The sequence below is a fragment of the Haemaphysalis longicornis genome, unplaced genomic scaffold (assembly GCF_048455015.1).
Source record: "Haemaphysalis longicornis isolate Haplotype H1 unplaced genomic scaffold, Haemaphysalis longicornis Haplotype H1 scaffold_1, whole genome shotgun sequence".
Classification (NCBI taxonomy): Eukaryota; Metazoa; Arthropoda; class Arachnida; order Ixodida; family Ixodidae; genus Haemaphysalis; species Haemaphysalis longicornis.
This window is the reverse complement of record NW_027526203.1, coordinates 298,034,696-298,058,665: the sequence shown is the minus strand read 5'-3', so window position 1 is coordinate 298,058,665 and position 23,970 is coordinate 298,034,696. Positions and strand designations below refer to the sequence as shown.

The 23,970-nt window shown below is 45.5% G+C and overlaps 1 protein-coding gene across 1 annotated transcript in view; it reads left to right on the top strand.

The window, feature by feature from the left end:
- The window catches only part of LOC144148817 (nose resistant to fluoxetine protein 6-like), a 65,344-nt gene that overhangs the window by 9,573 nt on the left and 31,801 nt on the right, over positions 1-23,970 (top strand). Inside the window, exons 2-6 of the mRNA XM_077680339.1 lie at positions 12,594-12,802; positions 16,619-16,733; positions 16,946-17,030; positions 20,798-20,880; positions 21,513-21,695. Coding sequence (XP_077536465.1) covers positions 12,594-12,802; positions 16,619-16,733; positions 16,946-17,030; positions 20,798-20,880; positions 21,513-21,695 — 675 coding nt within the window. The remainder of the gene's footprint in view (positions 1-12,593; positions 12,803-16,618; positions 16,734-16,945; positions 17,031-20,797; positions 20,881-21,512; positions 21,696-23,970) is intronic.

The window sequence follows — 23,970 nt, the reverse complement described above, 5'->3', positions numbered from 1 at the left end:
TTGTTTTATTTCAGAATACTGCCAATTCCTTTGCGGGATTTTTTCAGAGAGAGAGAGAGAGAATTAAAGTTTAACAGAGCAAACGGTGGTCGTTGAGCCGTCACTCGGTGGGCTGGGTTCGCTTCAGTCGAGGTACCCTTTGGCCTAGTCTACAGCCCTGGTCATAGGAAAAGACTACAAATGAACGAGAAAGCACTCGTGGAATACACGTTGCTTTGCATTCCCGTAGCATGATTGCTTTTCAAGTGACGACAATACTGAAGCAGACAAAATCGAGTTGCTTGATGGATATAAAAGTAACGATTGTAACACATAGAATACAGTACAAGCCAACAAAGTGTGACATAAACGTAATTATTGTAAATACTCAATTTGCAGAGCAATTGATTACGTTTTAAGTTTTGGGGTTTTATCGCGCCGAAGCTTCACCTGGGATGTGAGGCGCAGCGTAGTGGGGGCCCGGTTAAATTTTTAGCCCCTGAGGATCTTCAGTGCTCCGAAATATCGACACACGGGCGTTTTTTTTTTTTTTTTTTCGCCTCCAATTTACAGAGCAATGACATTACAATCTACATATTAAGGTTCGGTACGGGAGTCTTCTCCAACGAGGGCTATACATTTGCTGAAAGAATTCCTGTTGGTAATACTGGCTTCTAGTCTATTCCAATCTCTATTTTGACGGCGGGAATGAGTACCTAAAACAGTCTGTTCGAAATGAGTGTTCTTGCAATGTTCTGGCGTGCTGGTTGCGAGTAGGTCTGTCTTGTTCTATTGAAAGGTATTTGGAAGCGTCTATGTTCGCTTGATTGTCGCGTAGCTTGTACATTAATCGAAGCCGGGCTAGTTTGGATCGATTTTGCAGCGTTAGGATCTCTACTTTTTTAAGCATTTCTGTTGCTGAGTACGTTTGTTTATATCCATTAAAAAGGAACCGGAGGGCCTTGTTGTGCCCGGAGGGCCAGTTTTGTAATTGGTTATTGAGTGTATGGAAACCAAACTTTTGGGGCATTGCCTCGGCGTTTCCGAGACAAAGAATGAATAACCATTTTCTTGAAAAATAAGGAAGAGGGAGGAGTCTTCGGTACAAAGCGCCTTGAGCTCCTTTTTCCAGGCACAGGTGTGATTGAAGTCATGCTTACTCGCTGCGTTCACAGTTGTTCTAGGCTTCATAATGCGGCGACGCCTTTGTATTCTATGGAAGCACTGATGGGCATCTCATCATGGTTAACCGAGTTCGGTTTGACAAAAATGAAGAGCATAGGAGAACAAATAACTTAGATGTTATGACAAAACCCACAACAGTTTTTTTTTTATTTTTGCGAAAACCCATGTTTTCGCTTAGAGTGTTGCGCATGCGTGAGACCCAAACATTATTTTGCCAAACTAGCCTGCGTACACCCAAAATCTGGGTGTACGCAGGCTAGTTTGGCAAAATAATGTTTGGGTCTCACGCATGCGCAACACTCTAAACACGTTTTACGTTCCAGGCACGCGCAGTTGAAAGTCGCTATTTCTTTATGTACCCAGAATACCTGCGTACCATATATTCTAAAACTGGCTAAATTAAACCTGGAATAAAATGCCCTCTGCCTACCCTATTCTCGCCTGGAGAACTACAAAGCAACATTTTTGTGCGGCTTAAGTGCGTTCGTAATTCAAACAAAAAATTTCGTATACGTATAGCGGTTGTGTATTTATTTATTCCCCACATTTATAATATTTTACACTACCGTATTTTACACTATCATCTTTTACACTGGTGTATCTCCGCAGCAGTCACGTGCCGTGAGTACGCGTATTCCCCATCACTGCACTTTGTGATCGTACGAATGCCTTTAAAAAATAAATCGACATTATTGAGAAACATGGTCGCCGCATTTCAATATGCCGTTCCAAAGAATAAAAATGACTTGCCCGTGACTAAGTATTCGTGAGTACAACGTAGCATCAAATGAATTTCCTTCGTTTGCCGTGCATCTCACATGTTTAGAGTTATCGAAGTTGAAACGCCTGGAACCGTATTTTTCAAATTATTGCTGCTTGATTCAACAAAGCTATTTTCTTCAGTTGTCGTTGTCGGTATAAATGGAACTTGTCGGGAAGAAAGACTTTTTTGTCGTCGACGCTCACAGATTTCATTGTTTTCCAAATCAGCTTGAGTGTCCGAAGTTCCCTGTTCAGTAATTAACCGCCGCAGAGGGCCCCTGAACTCTGAAACACAATTACAAACAGTTTGGTTTCCTCCGTACACTCTAAGACAGTCCTCTGGTTGAGTTTCACCACAGTGCACTCGCTTGACCAATTCATGCAGCAACAATAAAATTTAGGCGAATGGCGATGCCGAGCACACGATTTGACTTCCGAATTTGGGTCTACGCTGTAGTATCACGCAATGCAAGCATGCCGTTCTGCAGGGCGCAGTGCCACACTGCAGAGTATACATTTCAGTCTTCCGAGTGAAATTGTATGCAGGTTGCTGTCATTCATCGAATTCGATTTGTTGGCGGCATGGATTGGTCACTTGAGTGTACAATGGGGATGCTGAATGGTGGATGGGGATCACCTTAAAGGGACACTGCAACACTTTCGATAAGCGATTTGACTCTTTCCTTCGCGTCTGGAAGGACTGCGAAAACTACAGTTATTGCCAGCACGGAGCGGCACTGCGTGATTTTCTCGTCGCACCAGAAACGCTTTCCGTTTCTGCTTTGTTTCTTTGGCTTTATTTTTAAAGTTGCTATCGAAAAGCATTCATTGCTGCAACTGAAGGAAAACCGGCCAACAGCCGCTACATCGCCTCAGTGACGTAATTGGGGCTGTCGAAGAATGTCAAGAACGGGAAAGAGAGAACAATCTTTTGAGCGAGATTCCAAGTTATCTGATGGGCATAGAGCAGTAATTTTTGGCTGAGGTACTTTGTGACCACCTAATCTAAGTACTGGATGTGCTGGGTGACTACGTTCTGCAAGCATTTAAGATTTCAAAAAAAAAATTGAAAAAAAAAGTGTGCAGGGTTCCTTTAATCTCTTGAGTACACACTGGGGATGCTGAACCACGGTATCGCCTTAAAGTCTAGTCCTGAAACAGAACAATTATTGCTATTTTTTGCGGAGAATTGCCAAGCCTATGGGTTTGGAAGAACTATGGGCTTGGAAGAACTATGGGCTTGGAAAAACTATGGGCTTAGAAGAACTATACGAGAAATTTTTCGCAACTGCGTATTGAAGAAGTTTAACTGACGTGTTCAACTAAAAAGTGGAGCATCTTTTAAATAGGGCTCCTGCGCTGGAGTTTGACGACATGCAGCGTCCCCTCGTGTCCGACACGTCTGGGTAGTACAAAAGCAGACGACCCTCGCCGCCCTCCATGTGTTTTCAATTACAAGCCAGAGTGAAAGTTGGTTGTACTTAGTTTAATCGCTTTGTGGCGCGTTGAAATGACTGCGTACTGTATGGAATAGCCCTTAAAGTAGTTTCAGAGGCTAAACAAAATAATATCCGCTAAAAAAGCCGATTTATTGGCTTTTGAGCGAGCTGTCGTGAGGCCTGGTGGTCTAACTTCCTGACGACAATTATCGTTCTTTCTTCTTGCGTGCTGTCGACGAAGGAAAGTTCACGAGTAGCATAAACACGGAACGCTGCGCAAAAGGTTGCTTCAGCGGGAGCATACAAGCTCGTGAGGTCTGGTGGTCTAACTTCCTGACGACAATTATCGTTCTTTCTTCTTGCGTGCTGTCGACGAAGGAAAGTTCACGAGTAGCATAAACACGGAACGCTGCGCAAAAGGTTGCTTCAGCGGGAGCATACAAGCGAACGCAAGAATTGCGCAGCCGACTCAGCTGACACTGCTGGCCTGGCCCCGCCTTGAAAACGAGTGGAAATTATGTTTTGGATTTTCGCAAACTAAATCATTCTTGCGTAACGTTTTACTCCGCACGATTCACGAACGGCAGGGTACATGTATACTAGCAAGTAGGTGAGGCCATAGCGTCGAATAAACAAATTAAGCGCTATTAAAGGGCGCACAACAAGCACCAAATCGCACGCCCGCTGCCTGCAGAGATGTGTTCTTCTATATTTGCATAGCATAACACAGCCGCATACATGCCGCGCGGCCCCGAATATTTACATACGATCATCACTGACTCTGTTGGTTATCTTCGTTGCTAACAATCTGAACGCTGACACGCCAGTTTTGTCTACAAATGGAGTGAGACAGCGATACAAGAACATAGAATTGGTCGCGTCCAGTTGAATTGTCCCCCATCTTCACACTTCGCCAGATTATTGTCAAATATTATTGGCAATTCAGTGAATTTTTTCTCTTTGCATTCAAAGCACCCCTCCCCCTCCCACCCGATTTGCCGTCCAGCCCTCCGCCGTGTCGGCTGCATGCAACTGGGCCCTGCCCTTAAAGACGTTGCTGACCCTTATTCTAGCCTATTAAGTGGGAACTGGGAATATATGATGCAAGAGCGTAATTAAGTAAAGTTAGAGGAAACAAGGAAAGCGAGTGGCCTCTCAGTTCGCCCGACCACTTTGTTTTACGGCCACTAATTTCGGAAACGCCAAACAGATTTCACCATTTTGACGCTCGCTGCATTTTGTCACTGAGACACGCAACAAAACAGCAATATAACGCTCTACCATGTATTTGTAACGGCGACGCAAACAAACACTGTTTAATGAAAGTGCACGTATAGTGCGCAGGTACGCAAATGAGCGGCGCACAGCAGCTAGCCTGCGGTCCGCCGGACTCGCTCGCTTTTAAAGCGCGATCATCGCCGATTGCGCCACTCTTCTTTTTAAATGCGGAGCATTTCTTAGGTTCGCCTTGTCCTGCGTCGTTGATGGCGGCGCCGTTCACACGCTCACTGCGCATGCGCAACTCTCCTCCTTACACCCACAGCTCCGCGATACTACACTATAAAAAAAAGAAATAGTTAGCGGCGCCCGGTTTCGATCCCACGACTCTCTGGCCGCAACGGGAGGTACGCGGTGCTCTTCCCACTACGCTACAAATCCGGGGCAGGAGCAAGTGCTACGAACGCGCCTTATGTCCTTGACTCATTCAAACTACGTCAAGAAGCTACTGATACAACGAAGGCACGCGAAGCTGAACGTCAACGGAAACGACGAACTGAAAACTTTAGAGGGGGATGCTGAATTTCCCGTGGGAAAGCTGTGGCGGGAAGCGCCACGTGCCTTGCAGCTCAACCAGCCCCGTCCGCAGCGCCTCTGATGCTGATTGTGGCAGGATGCCCCTAGGGATTGGCCAACCAAAGAATCCATCACGAGATAGGTTCGCGTTCAACCACCATCGTCATCTTCCCGTAGGGGAACCGCCGAAGAAGAAGAAGAACGAGAAGACAAAGCTGCGAAGAGGAGGGCGTGTACATTGCTCTCAGCCGGTGCACCAATGTCAACAACCTTTACCTCATCAAAGCTGACGGAGACTACCGATTCTACCACAGAGACAACATCGACAAGAACATGATGGACGAGTTTCGGCGCCTCGAGGACCACCGCCTGCTCACCGTAACACAACAGCACTTGCGTGCCTTTGCCACCGGTGTGGGCCCGGACGCGGAATTCCCTGTGGCGCTAGTAAAAACCAGATCACTCAACATAACGGCAACACAATGGAACCACACGGAACCGCCACGATGCTTCGCATCCTCATCAGGGTTCCCCACGGGAAGCTGGTGTAATTTTTTTGATAGGCTGTTGTTGAAAAGTCCTTGTCACCTAGAGTATTAGTTTAAACAAGAAGCTTTCACTTCAAATTTCACTTCATACGACCATCTATCGGTGAACCTGCGAGCGGCAGAGCGCCGTCACCGTTCCGGCACTTTCGTCGGCGCCGTAAACGTATTTAGCGCTGCAAAGCTTTTTTCCCTAATGCCAAGTTGATAGCCGGAAGAGATCGGACGCGTCGGACATTGGCTGGTGACCATGTCGCAAAACAATCGGGAGCATCGAGCTCATTTTGCTTCTGTCAACACGGGATCCTATAGGACCCGCGCAGCTTTGTACTTGCCGGAAGTACTGCCCGGAAGCCGCTTGCGCAGCGCTCCCTGGGCAGCGCAGGAGGTCTATGCGCTCCCAGGGTTTTGGCCTCGCCACGAGCAGATGGCGGCATCTACTGACCGTGTCAGGCTGTGGTCTAGTTTATATATGGGCGTTGAATGCGACATCACAACTCCTGGCTTCAAATGCGACAGTGGAGCGTCCTTGAATATGGCGTTCAATCCATATTGACTTCAGTCGTAATTTCATACCAATTCTTCAAAATGCTTCGTGACATGAGTCAACCCAGGGGGCGAAACTAGGACGGCTTACTATGACGGCTTACTAGGACGGCTTACTAGGACGGCTTACCCCCCCCCCCCCCCCCCCACGCCCCTACAAAACTGCTCTTGGATATTCTTGTTCTACAAAGGGGCAGAGGATACCAAGACCGACGTAAAGCGTAACCGTGGCCTTATAAAATCACCGACGTATTTCTCTCTGTATTATTCGTTTTCTACTACACTACCTGTTCAATATGGGACCTTATTTAAAACCGCTCTCATTACTCTGACACAAGCTGGCACATTTTTGTACTTGATTTATTGATTCCTCAAAGGTCCCATTGGGACATTACATGAGGGGTGGGCATGACACGGCACTTGAAAAAAAGGGTAACAACATTGTAACGGCAACAGACGTTGTACAGTAACTATAGCGGCACTTCTATATAAGGGGTGGGTATGATACAGTACTAGAAAGGAGGGTTACAACAACGTACCGACAGCAACAGAAGGGGTACACTAATTATGGCGGCACTTCTTCAATGGCGTGCTTGAAACGAGATTGGTCAATGATTGTAGCAACAGCAGCAGGTAGGTCATTCCAGTCTCGGGATGTGCGTATGAAAATTGATTGTTGAAATGTATTAGTATGGGCACGTTCCGGATAGACTGCATTGGTGTGACTAGTACGGGAAATACGGTGGGCTAGTACGTGTGCTATGAGGCTCATGCAACCCTCAGATTTCATGAGCCTGAGAGACACAATCCTCGAATTGTTTCTTCGGATCCAAAGGACTCAAAACTGCCGCTAAGCAGGAATCCTCAATCGTCAACGCCTTCAGCAGTCCCCCCTGTGGGATTCCTCACGGCTCTAAAATACCTCCCTAGAAAAGAAAAAGTAAACTCTGCTGATTCAAGAGCCAGCTTGGCTGCAGGTCCAAGCTGAAGAACGACCCAGCTCGTCAAAAAATCCAGCCCATCCCGTTCCCATTCTGTTACAGGCAAAATGCGCCTAATTCCACTCCCACTCCATTGCGGAGCCACGAAAAGGGGGAACAAACTCGTAGCCACTCCTATTCCGAAGTGTTAACTCCGCAACACTGCCTCCGAGGAGAAGGCAGCTTGCGTTCAACGACGCCGCGAGCAGGAACACGAACAAGCTCGTCTACGCCGTTCGGGTGCTGCAGCCCGTTACTGATTCGCGGGTTCACGAAGGCAGCTTGCGTTCAACGACGCCGCGAGCAGGGACACGAACAAGCTCGTCTACGCCGTTCGGTTGCTGCAGCCCGTTACTGATTCGCGGGTTCACCATCTGTACAGAGTGCGTGGGCGCAATTTTTCTACTCAAGTACTGACCCCGTCCAGTGTCATGCGGTATAGCAGAAAGGAGAAGGCCCTCGAAGCATGCATAGAAAAAGGCGGCGCCGCATATGATTTCGGACCGAACCGTAATACGTTGCCTGCGAACGGCAACCAAGACAGACACAGACTGACAGAGCGCAACGGTGGTCTCCAAATGTATTTGCCCTCTAATTTATTTCAGTCCGTATCACCTTTTGCCGCACTCACTGAACCAAGTGCAATGGAAACGTTTTGGAATGACGTGTGAATGATGCGTAGTTGTCTCCCAGCCGCCGCCTCGTCATTACGGACATCAACACATTCTTTTTGTGTAGCGCTCCCCAAACGAAGAATTTTTTCTGCGCGCAGACGTTCCAAACAAACGGAGCGTTTCGGCAACAAAGCCGGCCATCGCAATCTCCGTCCCCGCAGCCACCGCTCCGACATGGCCACGTGGCATGGCTTCGCCGTCATGGGCGGAGCGTGGCGCAACGTGGTGAGGGCGGGGGCCCCTCTCTCTCTCTCTCTCTCTCTCTCTCTCTCTCTCTCTCTCTCTCTCTCTCTCTCTCTCTCTCTCTCTCTCTCTCTCTCTCTCTCTCTCTCTCTCTCTCTCCCCCCCCCCCCCCCCCCCTGCGCTTCCCAACACTCCTCAAAGCGCGTACGCCTCCTTCACGCCATCCTGTGGTCTCCGCAGCGCTGCCGCTTTCTGTGCCCATTTAGACCCGTATAATGACGTTCACTATTAAAAGGAAAACATATGAATACAATTATAAAATGCGAACACTAACCGTTAACCGACAAGACTTTTTTTTTTTGCTTTTATGGCCACTCATAACAATGTGTGAGATGACTCCAAGTAACGGAGGGGGTTATGAGTGTGAGAGGGCCAGCGGAGGCTACAATCGCTGTGGCGGGAGACGAAGAGACAGCAGCCGCAGTTACGAGTTAGCGGAAAACACTTTCGGTCACTTCCGGGTCACTGTAATTGAGGCGAAGTAGGAGGATCCCGTGTGGATGCGCCGTAGCCTGAAACACGGGGATTTTGCGTGCTACACGTCGATCATCCAGGCAGCGGAAATTGCCGCAGAGAGCACAAACCTTGTTTTCTCCTGGGGTAATGCTTTGTGTATTGTGTTGGAGTTGCCCGCCACAGCCTTTTCCAGTCCTTAAGTTGCTCATTTGCAACACTAGCTAGTCTGTGCATCCTCTTGATCGTTCGTCCTCATTTTTCGCGCTGTTTTCCTGTTTAGAATCAACAAACTGGCGCCACTTCAGACGTTAATTCGCAACAATAGAAATGTATACTCCCCTTCTGACACTCTCTCTCTTACTGTCCTCCTTTGGGGGGAGAACCGTTTTATACCGCGAGTAAATCGTCGTGTGGAGCTATATCCTCACCTCACGGAGCAGACAACTTCCGTGTTGGACAGACAGGCGCCTTATACCTGTGCTACACGGCCGTTTCAAAGGCCTTCGGAAGGCCGTTTAGCCGTTGAACCGCTGTAAATGCATAGGGAGCAGTTGTGGGTGAGAGACCAATTTCCAGTTGAGAGTTACCGTGTAGCACAGGCATTAATCGCTGCCTGTCAGTGCCGCACTTACCTGTCCCAACCGCAACTGCACCGCCGGTGCCAAATTTGCCAAACTGCCACACGACTAAATGAATCGGGCTGAGTGGGGTTATTATGTATACTGGTCTCATTTTATATATATATATATATATATATATATATATATATATATATATAGCGAATCAAAAATTGCGAAATGAGGGGCTGGGTGAAATAAGACAGAAAATAAGGGTTGGCAGTCAAGAAAACCTCGGAAAGCAAAGGGGAGGTTGTGGTGGGTCATAGAAACAGATGAAGAATTTTTTGAGTCAGAGAGAAATTGGTGAAAAAAGGCCCGCCGGGTGGGATCCGAACCCACGACCTCCAGAATACCGGTCTGGTGCGATAACCACTACGTTACCGGCGGGGCTGTTTCCCCACCAGTTTCTCGGGTATTCATGTTAAGGTATTTTTTGTTTCCTGTACTTGGGGGTGGTAGCCACCGCCACTCGGACTACACGGGGTGAAGGGGACCTTCTTTTAAACTCCCGGGCCGTGACTCGAGGGCCTACGACATGTCCAGAGTGGTCGACCAGCATTGAACCCTCTTAAGCTACCTTTGGCACCAAGACTGCCAGAACAGAGGCCCTCGCTAAGCATGTAGCGAATCAGAAAATGGGAAATGAGGGGCTCGGTGAAATAAGAGAGAAAATAAGGGTTGACAGTCAAGAAAACCTCGGAAAGCAAAGGGGAGGTTGTGGTGGGTCATAGAAACAGATGAAGAATTTGGTGAGTCAGAAAGAAATTGGTGAAAAAATGCCCGCCGTGTGGGATCCGAACCCACGACCTGCAGAATACCGGTCTGGTGCGATAACCACCCGGCGGGCATTTTTTCACCAATTTCACCATATATATATATATATATATATATATATATATATATATATATATATATATATATATATATATATATATATACATATATATATATATATATATATATCGATTAACCGGACGTGAAGGTCCGGATTGGAGCTGCGGAGCGCGACCTACAGTGCTACTCAGAGGTGACTAGTTAGAACGTATCCTTCGGGAATGCCCATATTATGTAAGATAGGGTGGCGTGTTCGCCGCAGAGGCGGCAGGCCGCGGTTGGATAGAGGCTTGGGCGAACGTTCGTCAGACGGGCTGAGTTGGGGTACGTGCTTGTTTGCAGGAAACCCCAAATGTGAGTTTTGCTGTTATCCAGTTGCTGGCCCGGCGGTGGGTAAATCCGGAAGGAGAGGCGGTAGTGTATGGTGATGTCATTAAATGTGACCAGACGATCTCTCGCAGATTGTGCTCCGTGGAAGAGACAAAGATTAGACTCTGTCCGGACCGCGAGCCCTCGGGCCTGTTAGTGGACCGTCTCGTTCCCCTCGAGGTAGGAGCGCGCGGGTGCCCAGGTCAACTGTATTGCCTGGTCTGGGGATATGAGTGGACAGCTTTGTAGAATTTTGAGTGCCGCTCGTGATAATCGGCCAGTAGACAAATGCAAAAGAAGTCAATCCCGCAATATTTTCGCATTTAGCCTAATCAACAGCACCGAGGCGCAGGCCACTCCTATTGGTTTTCGCAGCGACATCACCTTCAGAACGAAATGAAACAAGTCCACTATGGATATCTATTTTAAGCGTGGTGTAATAACGTTGTACAACGTGTCTTATGTATACCGTCAATGATGCTGGGCCTCTTTCGTGACCAGCAAAAACCACAGCCTTTCTAAAGAACCTGTAGCAGCAGCACCATCGTCATCGGCAGGCTGTTGTTGGGTCTGAAGAAGAAGAGAACGAAGTGGGTTTCCAGGCTGGAACGCCAGAAATGCGTCTGTGTCTCTTTTCTCCGCGGCCCTGGCCCGTCGGCCACAGGCGCCGGGCAACATTTGTGGGTGCGGGCGGCTCGCCTCGTTACGCGACAGCCAGCCCTGCGTACAAAACCAATGCTTCAATCTGGAACAACTTTGAACGCAAAGACCTTTTTAGCCGAAATGAAAAAAGTATTTCAGAGCAAGAGTAAACACTGAACGGCGCTCCGTTTTTTGTATGTTTTTAGCCTTTGCCTATCAATCATCGCACCGGCACATATTTAGGAGTGCTTTCCGATTAAAATCAAAAAACGGTACCGGTTCTATAAGTTTATTTTTTCAGAAAGGTAGGTGAATAATTATAGGTTTTGGGTTTCTTTTCTTGAGTAGGTTAAAACCAAAAAGTGTGCCTGTTAAATCCGTTTGATTTTGAGGAAAGCCGGATGCTATCTGTTCGTTTTGATTCGCTTTTCTAGAGTCGGTGAATTTTGGTGTATACGTCCGGTAAAGGTGTCAAAAGTCGTGATTATCACTAAAGCAGCGATGACATCAACAAAAAAAAAACGTATCGAACAAAAGACCAGATTCGAGTTCAGAATAAAATTCGTTGTCAGCTTGCACACATTTTAGGCGCCGCTCCTGACAGAAAACAACTCGTATAGAAAAGAGTGGAGCTTTTACAGCCCTTTTCTCTACCGGGTTTCAGGCGAGTGCATGTTCATTACGGTTCCTTATGAAAGACGTGTGCGTGCCTCCACATAATTTCTGTAACCGCACGTGCCCGCGATTATGATCAGTGTATTCGGAAAACGCGAGTTCAGAAGGCTCGCCAGATTGGCACTACACGCAGGGTTATGTAGTGTATCGAGTGTTGTCCGAAAGAGTATACCAGCCAGCCTGCGCGCTCCTAAGAAGATACGTTCTGCCGTGCAACACGACTCAGAGTTTCTGAACACCAATTCTCTCAAGATGACAATATCCTAGAACGTTCGGTAGCCCACAAAATGCGGCGAAGGTTTTATTTTTATGTATGAATTACCTATTCGGACATAAAATCACAACGTCTTAACCGTGAACCAAAATAGTTCTGCGACTTAGCGCAAAATACTTGACGGCAACACCTTCCCGAACACCTGTGTCTTTCGATTGTATACCGATTTCAAGATTTCCGTCCTCAGCAGATATTTTTCGGTGTTCGGTGATTTAAACAGAAAAGCCCGAAGCGTATACCAGTAACTCATCTCAATTACACCCATCCCCCTATGTATGCAGCGGGATATTTGAGCAAGGCATCATCTATTACGCAACATGCAAACAGCTGGCAGCCCGCTTGCAACCGTTAAGGAGGAGAATGCAAGCTAGGACAAGGCGTATCTCTTTTGCCAATATACACAATGAAAACAGTTACCCACCGGTTGGATTCAGAAAGAAAAAATGTATCCCGTCAAGCTCATCTCGTGTTTATGAGGTTTATATGTGTCGTAGAAATAACCCGCAAAACTTACTGAGCACAAGAACCGCTGCACCGGCAAGTAATGGCTGTATTTTTATGTACTGTTTCTTGCAGTGTTGGATGCCACCGGCAAGTATCCTACGGGTATATTCCATGGAACGCTATCCGACCTCGGAGCTTTCGACGAGTGCATCGAAACAATAGTGCGCGACTTTTACGGGCGTGAAATGGTACGGGCCCAGTACTGCAACGTATACCTGAGCGGAAACGACACGGCCCTCCTCCGCTACATAGCGCCGGCTATCAATCTGTCACACCGTCGGGTAAGCACCGGGCCCATCCGCCCCCTCCTATGGATTCAGTAAAATGCAGCGATCTGGCCGCTCCAGCCAAAGAGGCAGCAAGGTGCACTCGGCATGCTACCCAAAATGTGCGGGTCCCACCCGATCCCGCCCGATCCGGGCGGGCGTCCGCAAATTTTGTACAGCAACAGGTTTCGCCATAAAATACACTTGTGCAATAACTATCCAAACTAAGCGTTCCTGTCAGCCGTTTTCCTGACATTCTTTTCTAAAAGCGGTTGTTTTTTACGCGAAAGTACGAAGTGGCTCATTCAGCGAAAAAGCCGACGTGCCAGAAATGCCGCAGATAAATTACCATTGAATAGCAGAAACACGGTTCCTGAATTTTCATTGGCGGGCAATGAATTCCTAGTAGGCTGCTAACGCAGACAATGAAAATGTGAACGCAGCTTGCTGCGCAGCAAAGTGAAGGTACGTGATGCGGGCATGCCATGGCCCGACATTAGGCCGGAAGTCACGCTTTGGTGTGTACCGTCGACCGCCGGTAGCCGCACATCGAAGTAAAATGAGTATAACGTGGCTTGAAATGTCGTTAGGCTAAACGAGAAGGTTATCTAGCGTTAAGATTTAACATTAGACGTTATGCCTAACGTCGCCCCTAGACGTCTAGCGGCGTCAGCCGGCACACGTTGACAAAAGGATTCCTTTTACTTGAAGCTGCGGGTACCGGTCGACGTAGCATGACCTCAAAGTGTAAGGTTAGGCCTTAGCTCGTAAACCGCGGATCTTACCCAAGAGTTTCTGATGTTAGTCTTGAAAATTGCTGCATACTTACAGAGTTGCACATAACCGCCATGGTGTATTGGTCGGCGATTGATAGGAAATCTGTGCCTGCTCTCCGAATATTGGCGGAAGGGGAAAATGATTACGTTTGTAATGTGTGAACAGTCTTCAATCGAACACTAATCTTTTCGCTATTACTAGATAAGGATAGTGCTAAGTATACCTGTATTTTTAAATGCAGAGCATTTCTTTAACTCACGATGTCACCCGTTCTAGGCGTCCGTTGTAGTCCGCATCGCTCGCCCCCTACACTATATAAAAAAACAATACTTACCGGCGCCTGGTTTCGATCCCACGACCCTGCGGGCGGAACGCAATGTACATGGTGCTCTACCCACTGCGCCACAAAGCCGACACAGAATGGAAGGCTACGAACGCGCCTTATATCCTTGACTCATTCAAACTACGTCAAGGAGCTGCTGATACAACGCATTCACTACCTGTGGGCGGAACGCGAGGTACATGGTGCTCTTCCCACTGCGCCACAAAACCGACACAGAATGAAAGGCTACGAACGCGCCTTATATCCTTGACTCATTCAAACTACGTCAAGAAGCTGCTGATACAACGCATTCACTACCACCAACTCCCCAAACACTAAACGTTAACGCAATACACCCACCCCCTATGCGACGCATTTACTGGAGTCCCCCTCGCGGGGAGATGGGCCCTTTTTTATCAGGAAGCTCTCACGTTCACGGAAGCGAAATGCGCTTTCCATTTGCTCCAGAGAGGTGCGAATGAGGACGTGCATGCTCCAAATTTGCCGAAAACATCGCGGGTAATGTGTCCACCTTTTCATATAGAAAGAGGAACCTCGCTGTCAGCATGACAGTTACAATTAAATCCTTGTATGCTGTTGGTGATTCAAGCTACTCGTTCAGTTTTGTGCGCACATATGTTAGTACAATTACAGTGCAGAAAAATTCTCATTATTTTACATTTATTTGCGCTAAAGCGCACTTGAGGGGTGTCACACTAATTAATAACATTTTTCTGCTAACATCAGACTGTAGTTTGACATTTTGTACTTAAAAGCTCAGATTGCACCTCGACCTCCTCCACATGATTTCTCACGGGATTGAAAATATGTATAACAAATACATAACCAATAACTGATACTATACATAACTATTAAGGGAAATTTATAACTTATAACTGAGAATACATAGCTATTAACTGTCAAGAAGAAGGGAAAAAAGATACTTTATAAAAAGTTAATCGCATGTTCCGATGATTGTGGCAAAATTGCTATCACTGTTTACAATTTTCTATTTTGTCTACATCAGAAGAAACAGCACTTAAATATAAAAGTGTAGAACAAATTTAAACATATATGCTTCAGAAACATTCAAGCAAAAAAAACATGGAAGTTAAGAGCTAATACATCTAAAACTAACAGAGCACGGAGTGGACATTATAATTGTGAAAATCATGAAACTAGCAACTTGTGGGTGGACGTTTTATGTTCTTGCCACTTTTTCATCCAAGAATCTTCTTGTTTTCATTTTTGCACACATGTAACAGGGACAAATCCTGACACCTCTGTATTTTATACCAATATATCGCGTAGGAGCAGCTTGTCAAACGTCGCGTACTGCATATAACTGCACCAAAATGAGTCCCGCAACAAATACGCCAAGATCTACAGTTGTGATGAAAAAAGCGACAAGATTATACTTCGATCAGGGCAAAAAAAGTGTCACTGGCAACAAAGCGTCCATTTATACAGAAAGCCCATTTTACATGGTGCGAATTTACCTGCGAATTCACTGTTGCGGCACCGCTCATGCGGCAAAACAACCTATTTTTGTCGCTGCGGCAATAGATCCTTTTCCCGCACGTACGGCGAGTTCTCAGGTAAATTCGCACCATGTAGAGGGAGGGGGGGGGGGGGGGGGGAGGAAGTCTGAAGTTGTTAACGTACTGGTTTCCGACTGCGCCCCTGGTTGCATGTAGGTACCGAAGCAGCCAGGCCTGCGGTTTTGCCGCGAATCTTCCCTAGTTTGTTCTGAGCAGCGACTTTCCGTCGCGTCGCGGAGTGTGAGCTCGCAGAACACCGCGTGGATGAAGGCCTTGCAGAGGAGTTGGGCATGCCACGAGGGAAATGGGCTACGAAGGGAGAATGGATGTGATTTCGAGACAGGATTGCTAGGACTGTAGACGGAATTCTAGAATGGTTTCCGGCGCAGGTGATTGCCTTGGTCGCCGTGCATGACAGCGCGACAATTTTTTTTCGGGGGGGGGGGGGGGGAAGGGCGGTGAAGCCCCATTACCCCCCTTCCCCTGCTCCCTACGCCCCTGCAATGAAGGATCGTTCATTTTCGTTTTCTAGGTCTGTTAACGCAGATGGCTGCGACATCAGGCAGGGTGTACACTGCCAACGTTTGGTCTCCTTACGCCGCCCGGAGACCACAACAGGAGAGACCACAACTGGCGCATGCATTCACTTAGTTCGTTCGCTCAGTATAATCTCATGATTCTCATCTTTCGAATTCCGTGAGCAGCAACAGAGACGCGTGAGCGGCCTATCTCGCTGCGAATAGGTACGATTGCTGAGTGCTCGCACGGCAAGCATCTGTTTTGCCTCGGCCGAAAATCATAATCGACCAAGCACCGCAAAAAAACTTATTGCCCTTCAATTGCAACCACGCGTTTGTCTTTGTTTGAACAGATTCTTTCCACTCCCCGTACGATCTAACAATGTGGGACATATTGGAAGCCGTATGAACTTTTAAAAACTGTTTATTTCGCCGACAATTCGGCCGGAGGCTGATCGTCCGGTTGACCTCCGACCCAAAACATCGACGAAAAAACATTTGTATGAGCGGATACTTTTTCCCCTTTGAAGCTTGATAAAACACCTCCCGCTTGTTTTATTTACGGCTCCGTTTACTTGTGGGTGGAGCATCGGTACCGCAATGCATTTTAAGCACAAGGAGCCTTTAAAAAGGTGTGGAGACATTTCACAGCCCACGCATTTTTTTTTTTCAGGCTTTAGACTTCGCAACTCAGAGTGGGGGCACCACTTTTGTGGAAGGCATACGCATAGGCATTTGCTTCATTAACGACTGTGATGAGGACGACATCAAGAGTCTCCTGGATGCAAGTAAGCATTGCATGTATTTATGTGCCTTGCAGCGTCTGTAGACAGCACCCCATTGTCTTACACTCTTAGAAAATGCGTCCGACTGTCCGTGTTGTGCATTACTCTCTGTAACCGACCCTACATATTAGTACACTAAATTGCAAAATTGAATGTAGTTCACGTTGTAGCAATAACAATATTGGCGTTCTTCTGATTCTTTTTTTTTTTTGCAGTGGTTGATGCAGACATAGACATCACCGTGAAGGATTGCGTGACAAGCGAGAGCCCTCCGGTTACAAAGGCACAGACAGCCGTTGTGTCAGAAAACATTTCTACCTTTTCTTCTTTCCTCAGTGTTTGATTGTTTGTTTTGCATCAGAACAGGCCTTTGCAGCGGGACAGCTAGTTCTTTTTGTTGCTTTTATGTCGTTTTTTTGCTTTTATGACCATTTTTGTAACCTTTTGTTCACCGAGTTAGGAAGGTCGACTACATTGATAAATACACCAGCTGCCTGTAAGTATTATTCAAGGCACCAGGAAATCATCCCTTTGGCCCCAATGAGAATCTTGGAGGCTAGGCGTTCGGGATATCATGGTTATTGCTCATATAAGCAGCCAGAAATATCATTAAGCCATGGCTGAATACTTTCTGTACTCCCTCTTGACATTAAAAGTTTTTGGCTCTTTTTCCCACTAATTCAGTATTACGAAGTCCAAAACGCCTCCAAGTAGAGGAATCAGAAAGAATTTTTAGTAATTTTTCATAAATAGATGCTCCGGTGTATAAAACATATGATAGACGTCCTCTGTGGGTTCAAAGTAGTTCACGTGAATGCAATGTACAGTGAACTCCCGTTAAGATGAACTCGGTTAAGCCGAATTCTTCCATGTATTGAATAATGCTGGAACATTTGTTTGGTTTCTCATGCACTAAGCGCAAAGGAACATCCTCTTAAAACGCACAGCTTCAAACGTTCGTCTGTTAACACGAACTTTCGCGGTGACCGCCACCGCTGGTGAATCGGGACAGCGGATATGAATTCCTGGGTGGGGTCTATTCTTTAATAATGCTGTCTTGAAGATGTCGGTGAGGTGCCCTTGGAGGACGCTACTGTCGACGGCAGGAACACTAGCACGGAGCCTTCAATAATTACAGGTGGCGCAAGATAAGCTCGTTTAAAATTTCAGAGTGCTTCTTTTACGCAGCAGGAAGGCACCGCAGGCTTTCTAAGCTCAAATATGAGATGGCGTCATTCGTGACCACGCGCTGATTTGCAAACAACCATCACTGACTTATTGGAACCAAGCATCAGGGCTTAAAGTCAAAGTTTTCTTTAAAATTGAACCAAATAAATGCTTCTGCGTAATTTTTACCAGTTCACGGCTACTTCATTCGCATTTTTCGTAATATGTTTGGACGCAAGTGGAAATATTGCCAATCCTTTGTTTTTTTTTCTTTTTTTGGGGCACCTTTGATAAACCAAGTCTCTGATAATCCGAACCAATTTTCGCGTCCCCTTCGAGGCCTTAATGGGAGTTTATTGTATTTAGAATCATTACACCCTCAGTAAATGCTTAACTGAATTAAGTTCGTAATCTAGTGAAACTTAGCATTTCAAGATTGAAAAAGGAGTTAAACATTTTACTTATCTAAATTTCGAACTTATCCTTTCGAACTACATCTTGAAGATGAGCGTGCGAAAATGCGTCTACTTGCGTTGTTTTAAGCCAACATAGGTAACCTTAGTTATTTATTCTCTGTCACACGATAAAATAGTTTTTTGTTTACTATGCATCTAAGCTGGAAATTCTTCATACCTGGTATTCATTAATATACGCATTAATAAATATACATAATAGTGTACATAAAAATGATCATATAGTATTTGCGTACATTATGATTCTAATGTATATAGAAAGCAGGGAGTTACTGACTTAGAGGGAAAAGCTTCTGTCAGGCTTCTATATTTTCACTTATCCTATGATTTCTTCGTCATCTCCCCCTGTATACCAAGGAATAAAAATAAATCAGCGTAAAACTTCAAAAAACAACTACTTATTCCACTCATTCAGAAATACGAAAAACAAGGTGCTCTACGGACCCTAATAGGCCTACTCCAAGTGCCACAAAATTTAAAGATAAGCGATAAAGACAGAGTGGGTGCTTTGTTTTATTTTTGGCAAACATGAGCCAAGCAAGAAAAATATACCGTAATAGGGTGCACAAAGTGTTACGTTCCAGGTAACGCTTCTTGAGCAGACATGTTTGCGTGGTCACACCATCTTCAGTGATCAAGATCTCTAATTATGACTTGTATGCAGTAGCCGAAGAAAACAACTCAAAGTAAAGTATAAGCGAGCTAAACCATGGTACTAAAGCATTGTAGATCGTAAGCGTAGTTCGTATGGAAACTGCTGTCCAACTAGGCTCAGCAACTATTTTTTGAAGTAGTTTTACCACGAACTGTTCTGTTACTGTGATAACGTGTCTTACTCCTGTGTGTCAGTACCAGGTTTTACAAAACAAGAACCTGGGCGAGTTGGTGAAAATTTATTACGCGTGAAACAGCGCAAATGAAGTGACATAAGGGGAATGCGCTAAAACAAAAGAGATACACAAGGCACTCTGAGCCTGTTTTATATCCGTCCTTCGGTCCTTTCATGATGATTGTAGGCTTGATTATCAAGGCAAGTTTTAATCACCAAGACCAGAACGGGCTGAACTTACCCCGGAAGCCTTATGGCACCAGTGCATCGACTTCCGTACTTCCAGTTTCGCGGACGACCGCAGTTACCTGCACACTTTACTGACACGATTGTCGCCTCCCCGCGATTAGCCTCCTTGTGTAGTATCGCGATGGCGTCAGGAAAATACAGCTGACCCACCATGTGTGTCGCATGGTTAACGGGCTACCCCGACGGCAAACAAGAGACTTTGCTGTCATTGTGGGGCTTAGCCTGCGAGGCCGCCATAGTTGGACTAACGTAGCCTTCCTCTCTCCCCACTTTCCCGCGGGCTAAGCGACATCCAACTCTCGATAAATGTTGACTGAATAAGGCCGGCCACAGTTCCATAAGTGCACAACTGGAAAAACATCAAATCATTCTGACGCGCTGGTTGGTCGCAGATAATGGAAATAAAATTGCGCTACAAAGACGGGACGACAGAAGAAGACACAACACACAGCGCAGACTAACAAACTGAGTTGATTTGCACGCGCATATATACTACTATCAAGTATACACGTGGAACCAAGAAAAGTTTAAAATACGAAACTAAGGCCAGACACAAAAAATAATACAAAATAATAAAAAAGTTAACACGACACTTTCACCATGACACATGCAGTCTCAACCAGATTAGACGCCATCAAGAAACGCGATTTCTTTGCCCAACAACGATATTGAAGCAACACTAATGCAAACATCCCCCGAGCGCACAATTTCACGCGCCTCTATTATTTCCCGCCTGAGCGAGCCACGGCTCCTAGCGAGCACCTTAGTTTTTATAAAAAAAATGGAGAACACTTACAGTCACGGCAATGAATGCCAAGATTCCCGCTTATCGCGTTACTAACATTATTTTTGTGCTCACGAAGTCTATCATTAATACATCTGCCAATTTGGCCGATATATACTTTTTTGCAGGGCAACGGAATCAAGGAAAAACACATATGCGCTGAAATATTTTGCGAAGGCAAATAACTGCATGTATTGTTGTAATAAATTTAGAACCTACTTGGGTAACACTCTCGGCAAGCAAGGAGTTTCTCCTTAGCGGAGAAAATTTCATAACATTGCCTCACGACATCTGTGGTTGACAAGTATGTTTATCCTGGTTTCCTACGTTTGGTTCCTTTCCTCCGTTTCGAAGTCGTTTATTTCGTTTTCTTACTTGACATTGCTAGTGACATATAAATTCATGGCTCTACAATATCTTAGTTGAAAATAGTAGCTCTACATCCTCTCATAGCGCCGAAATAAATTGAAAAGCCTGAATATTTATGATGGGTGGCTACAGAGACCCACGTTAATAGAATCCATTACGTGAAAGGGGGCGTAATTTGACATTTTTTCTTTCGCAGGGCCCTTCTCGGAGTACTCGCCGTTGCTATTTCCGTGAGCAGCGCCATTGACCTTTACATGAAGCGTGTGAAAGCCAACCGTGGTGAGTGTGAAACACTGGCATCATAAGAAGTGATGACATTAGAAGATCTGAGCACCTGAGCGTATGCAATATAGTTCTAGCCGTTTTAAGTGGAGCCGAACCAATTCGAAGCACCCATCATGCACAAAAAAGTGCCAACGACAAAAATTTAAAACATCGCTACGGCTATACTGTGCCCTATTTGACCGACCAGCATAGCGAGCAAGCCTTAGGTTTATGCGCAGAAACCGTAAAATAAGAACTTGCCAACTATTATGATCTACCACAGTCTTAGTATTGCGAGAAACCGTGCTCCTGGTGACACCGAGAGCCACACTTACAGCTGTTTTTTTTCTGTTTTTTTTTTTTTTTTTGGTTCGGCACATTACCCTAGCCTCTAAGAATACGAAGCCCGAAGTCAGTCGTTCCACGCGACTGACAAAGACAGTTTTGAACGGATGTAGTCACAGACAAAAGTAGGTAATTCAGATTCTCCCTTGTTCAGGTCCATCAGGGTTATGAATGCAGCGTATTTATTACACTTAACTTGACATGTTAGATACCTAATGTAAAGCGAAACGGCAGCTTTATTTGAATTTTCGATGCTAAATTGTGCACACTCATTGAGCGCCTGTGTTGTACTGTACGTCCAGGTTTTGCCGCCAAGGTACTGACTGCGTTCTCTGTGAGAGAAAACGTTCAGGTTCTCTTCAATATCGTCAAAGACCAAGCTACGGATGCTTACATGTACAGATTTCTTCACGGCTTGCGATTTTTCAGCATGTTCATGATCGTCATTGGGCACTCGTACAACATCTTCGATTTTGTCAACACCTGTAAGTACACACGGCACTGCATTTGTTCTATAATCAGCCGATACAAATCAGGATATGTTTAACCCTTCATTTGGTTAATTAACGAAAATACGCGTATAATTTGAGCGTAAATGTCTACATGAGCACTGGATGAACAGTGCGAGAAAAAAATGTTCACGGGATAATTATTCTACATCGAAAGTAAACCCTGATGATAATTCGGTATTAGCAGTACGCGAGTACGGTAGTGCTTCTAGTTTCACAGTCCTTTCCAAGTAATTTCAAATTCGCAATTTTCCTCCAGCGATTTCGACCTGACAAGTTAGAATAGATGTAATGCACAGATAAGTTACCATCAGGGCATTCTGGTGTGCATGTGAACTCCGCAACACTTGATTCAAATTCTTGCTTTGAAGCTCATCTAATCTAGGGGCTTCTCGAGAATGCGCGCCCTTCAAGGCATCAATTACCTATGCCATTAAAGAACTGAAGACCTTTTTCATTTCTTTTCATTTTATTACCTTAAAGCCCCTCTGAAGGGGTATTACATAACGGATGGGGATATAGTACATATAATATAAAATTGGGAGCCATATTTTGTTACAGTGCAAGGTAATTTGTTACGGTGTTCAAAAATGTGGAAGGGCAGGATATGGCCGTGATTTTGTCAGAAAGGCCGTTCCAGTCGTGTGCTGTACGAAAAAAGAATGAAGACAAAGTGACGGTCGTCGGAGTTGGTGAGTCACCAATATGCGTACAAGTTGCTCCTCTTGTCTACTAGCCCAGAGAACCTTAGAATCAGACACGAGTGAGGTCTGTCAAGTATTAATAATCTTATGGCCTGTTAGCAGACTACGTAGGCAGTGAAGCGTTTGAAACACAGACAACTAAGCACGTACCGGTGTAACATGATCTAGCTATGTTGCTTGACAGATTTAGTACATCCAATTCTCACTGATGGGAGAGAACGGGTTTATTTATTTACAGTGACATGAATTTGCCGGGGCCTTTCGCCTGCGTGAAACGCTAAGAACTATTTCTCAACTCATGTTACCTGAGTAAACATTGTGTCCATCCGGCGTGCGTGTACTAAAACCAGGAAAAAGATAAAGCTTAGGTGTGCGGTTCGCGAACATCGAATACATAACAATTTTTAAATACTGGCTTCACGCGCCCTTGCCATTGACAAAAATAAAGTACGGATGCTTTAAATATTATTCGTTTATGAGGTATATATATATACGAAGTGAATGTGTGTGTGCGTGAGAGAGAGGGAGCCAAAAGTAAGGGACGCCAATTTGGCGAAACTAAAATGAGAAAAGAACAACGAGGCAAAATGGCGAAAAAAAACATTCTTGAGCCAGGTTACAACTCAACTCTGAGTATACAGATTGTGGATGGTGGTCAGGGCTTGGTTTCAGAACAGATGTTGTTGTAGTAGCACGGTGAGAGCATTTACAACCAGTCGACAGCCTCTGACGTGCCGTGGACGTTTCAGTTGCAATGAAAAGAAACAGCACTAAAAAATAAACACAAAGCACTCCTGCTTTTTTTCTCCGAACCCGTTTGAACCCGTTCGAACCGGCTCGAAACGGTTCGAACCGGAAAATTATGGTGCTCCGGAACCGAACCCGGGACTGAACCCGAAAGGCTTGAACCCGAACCCGAACCGAACCCGAAAAAGTTCCGGTTCGACACCCTGTTCAGTTGTGACCGAGTGTGAAGAAAAATGCCCAATTCATCCCGTGCATTGCCTACCACCAATGCAATCAAATACCCAAGAATATCCCAGAAAGTTAAGGACAACACAGGTTCAGTACTAATTGGAATTTCAGAGTAAAGAGAGCTTTATTCTAAAGTGGCATCCTTGGTTTTAGCACCGGGAAAGGATATTTTTCTCTAAAATTTTATTTTATATGTACTTTCTAATCTTTATTTCTCTAAAGCAAGTGCCCAATATTTGGGGTGTGCTCATCTTGGTTCTCGTGACTGTTAGCTTTGTTTTAGTTCTTTGTACAACGAGGGCATTATTTAGTGCATCTAAATATAAACAGAGAGAAAAAGAAATACGGATTAATTGGAGGGGTTTGTTGCAACCAAATGAGGAGCTCGCTACTCTAAATTTTAGGTATCGAAATGCCACAGCTTGTCACTTCGAATTGGGAAAATGCAACGCTCAAAACAAAATGGGCAGTTAAGACCCATGCTTGCCGCCTGCTAACAAAGAATGTTTCATAAGGAATTTTGGATACTTGTCGGACATTACATTTTCTGACGGCAGCAAAATTAAACTGCC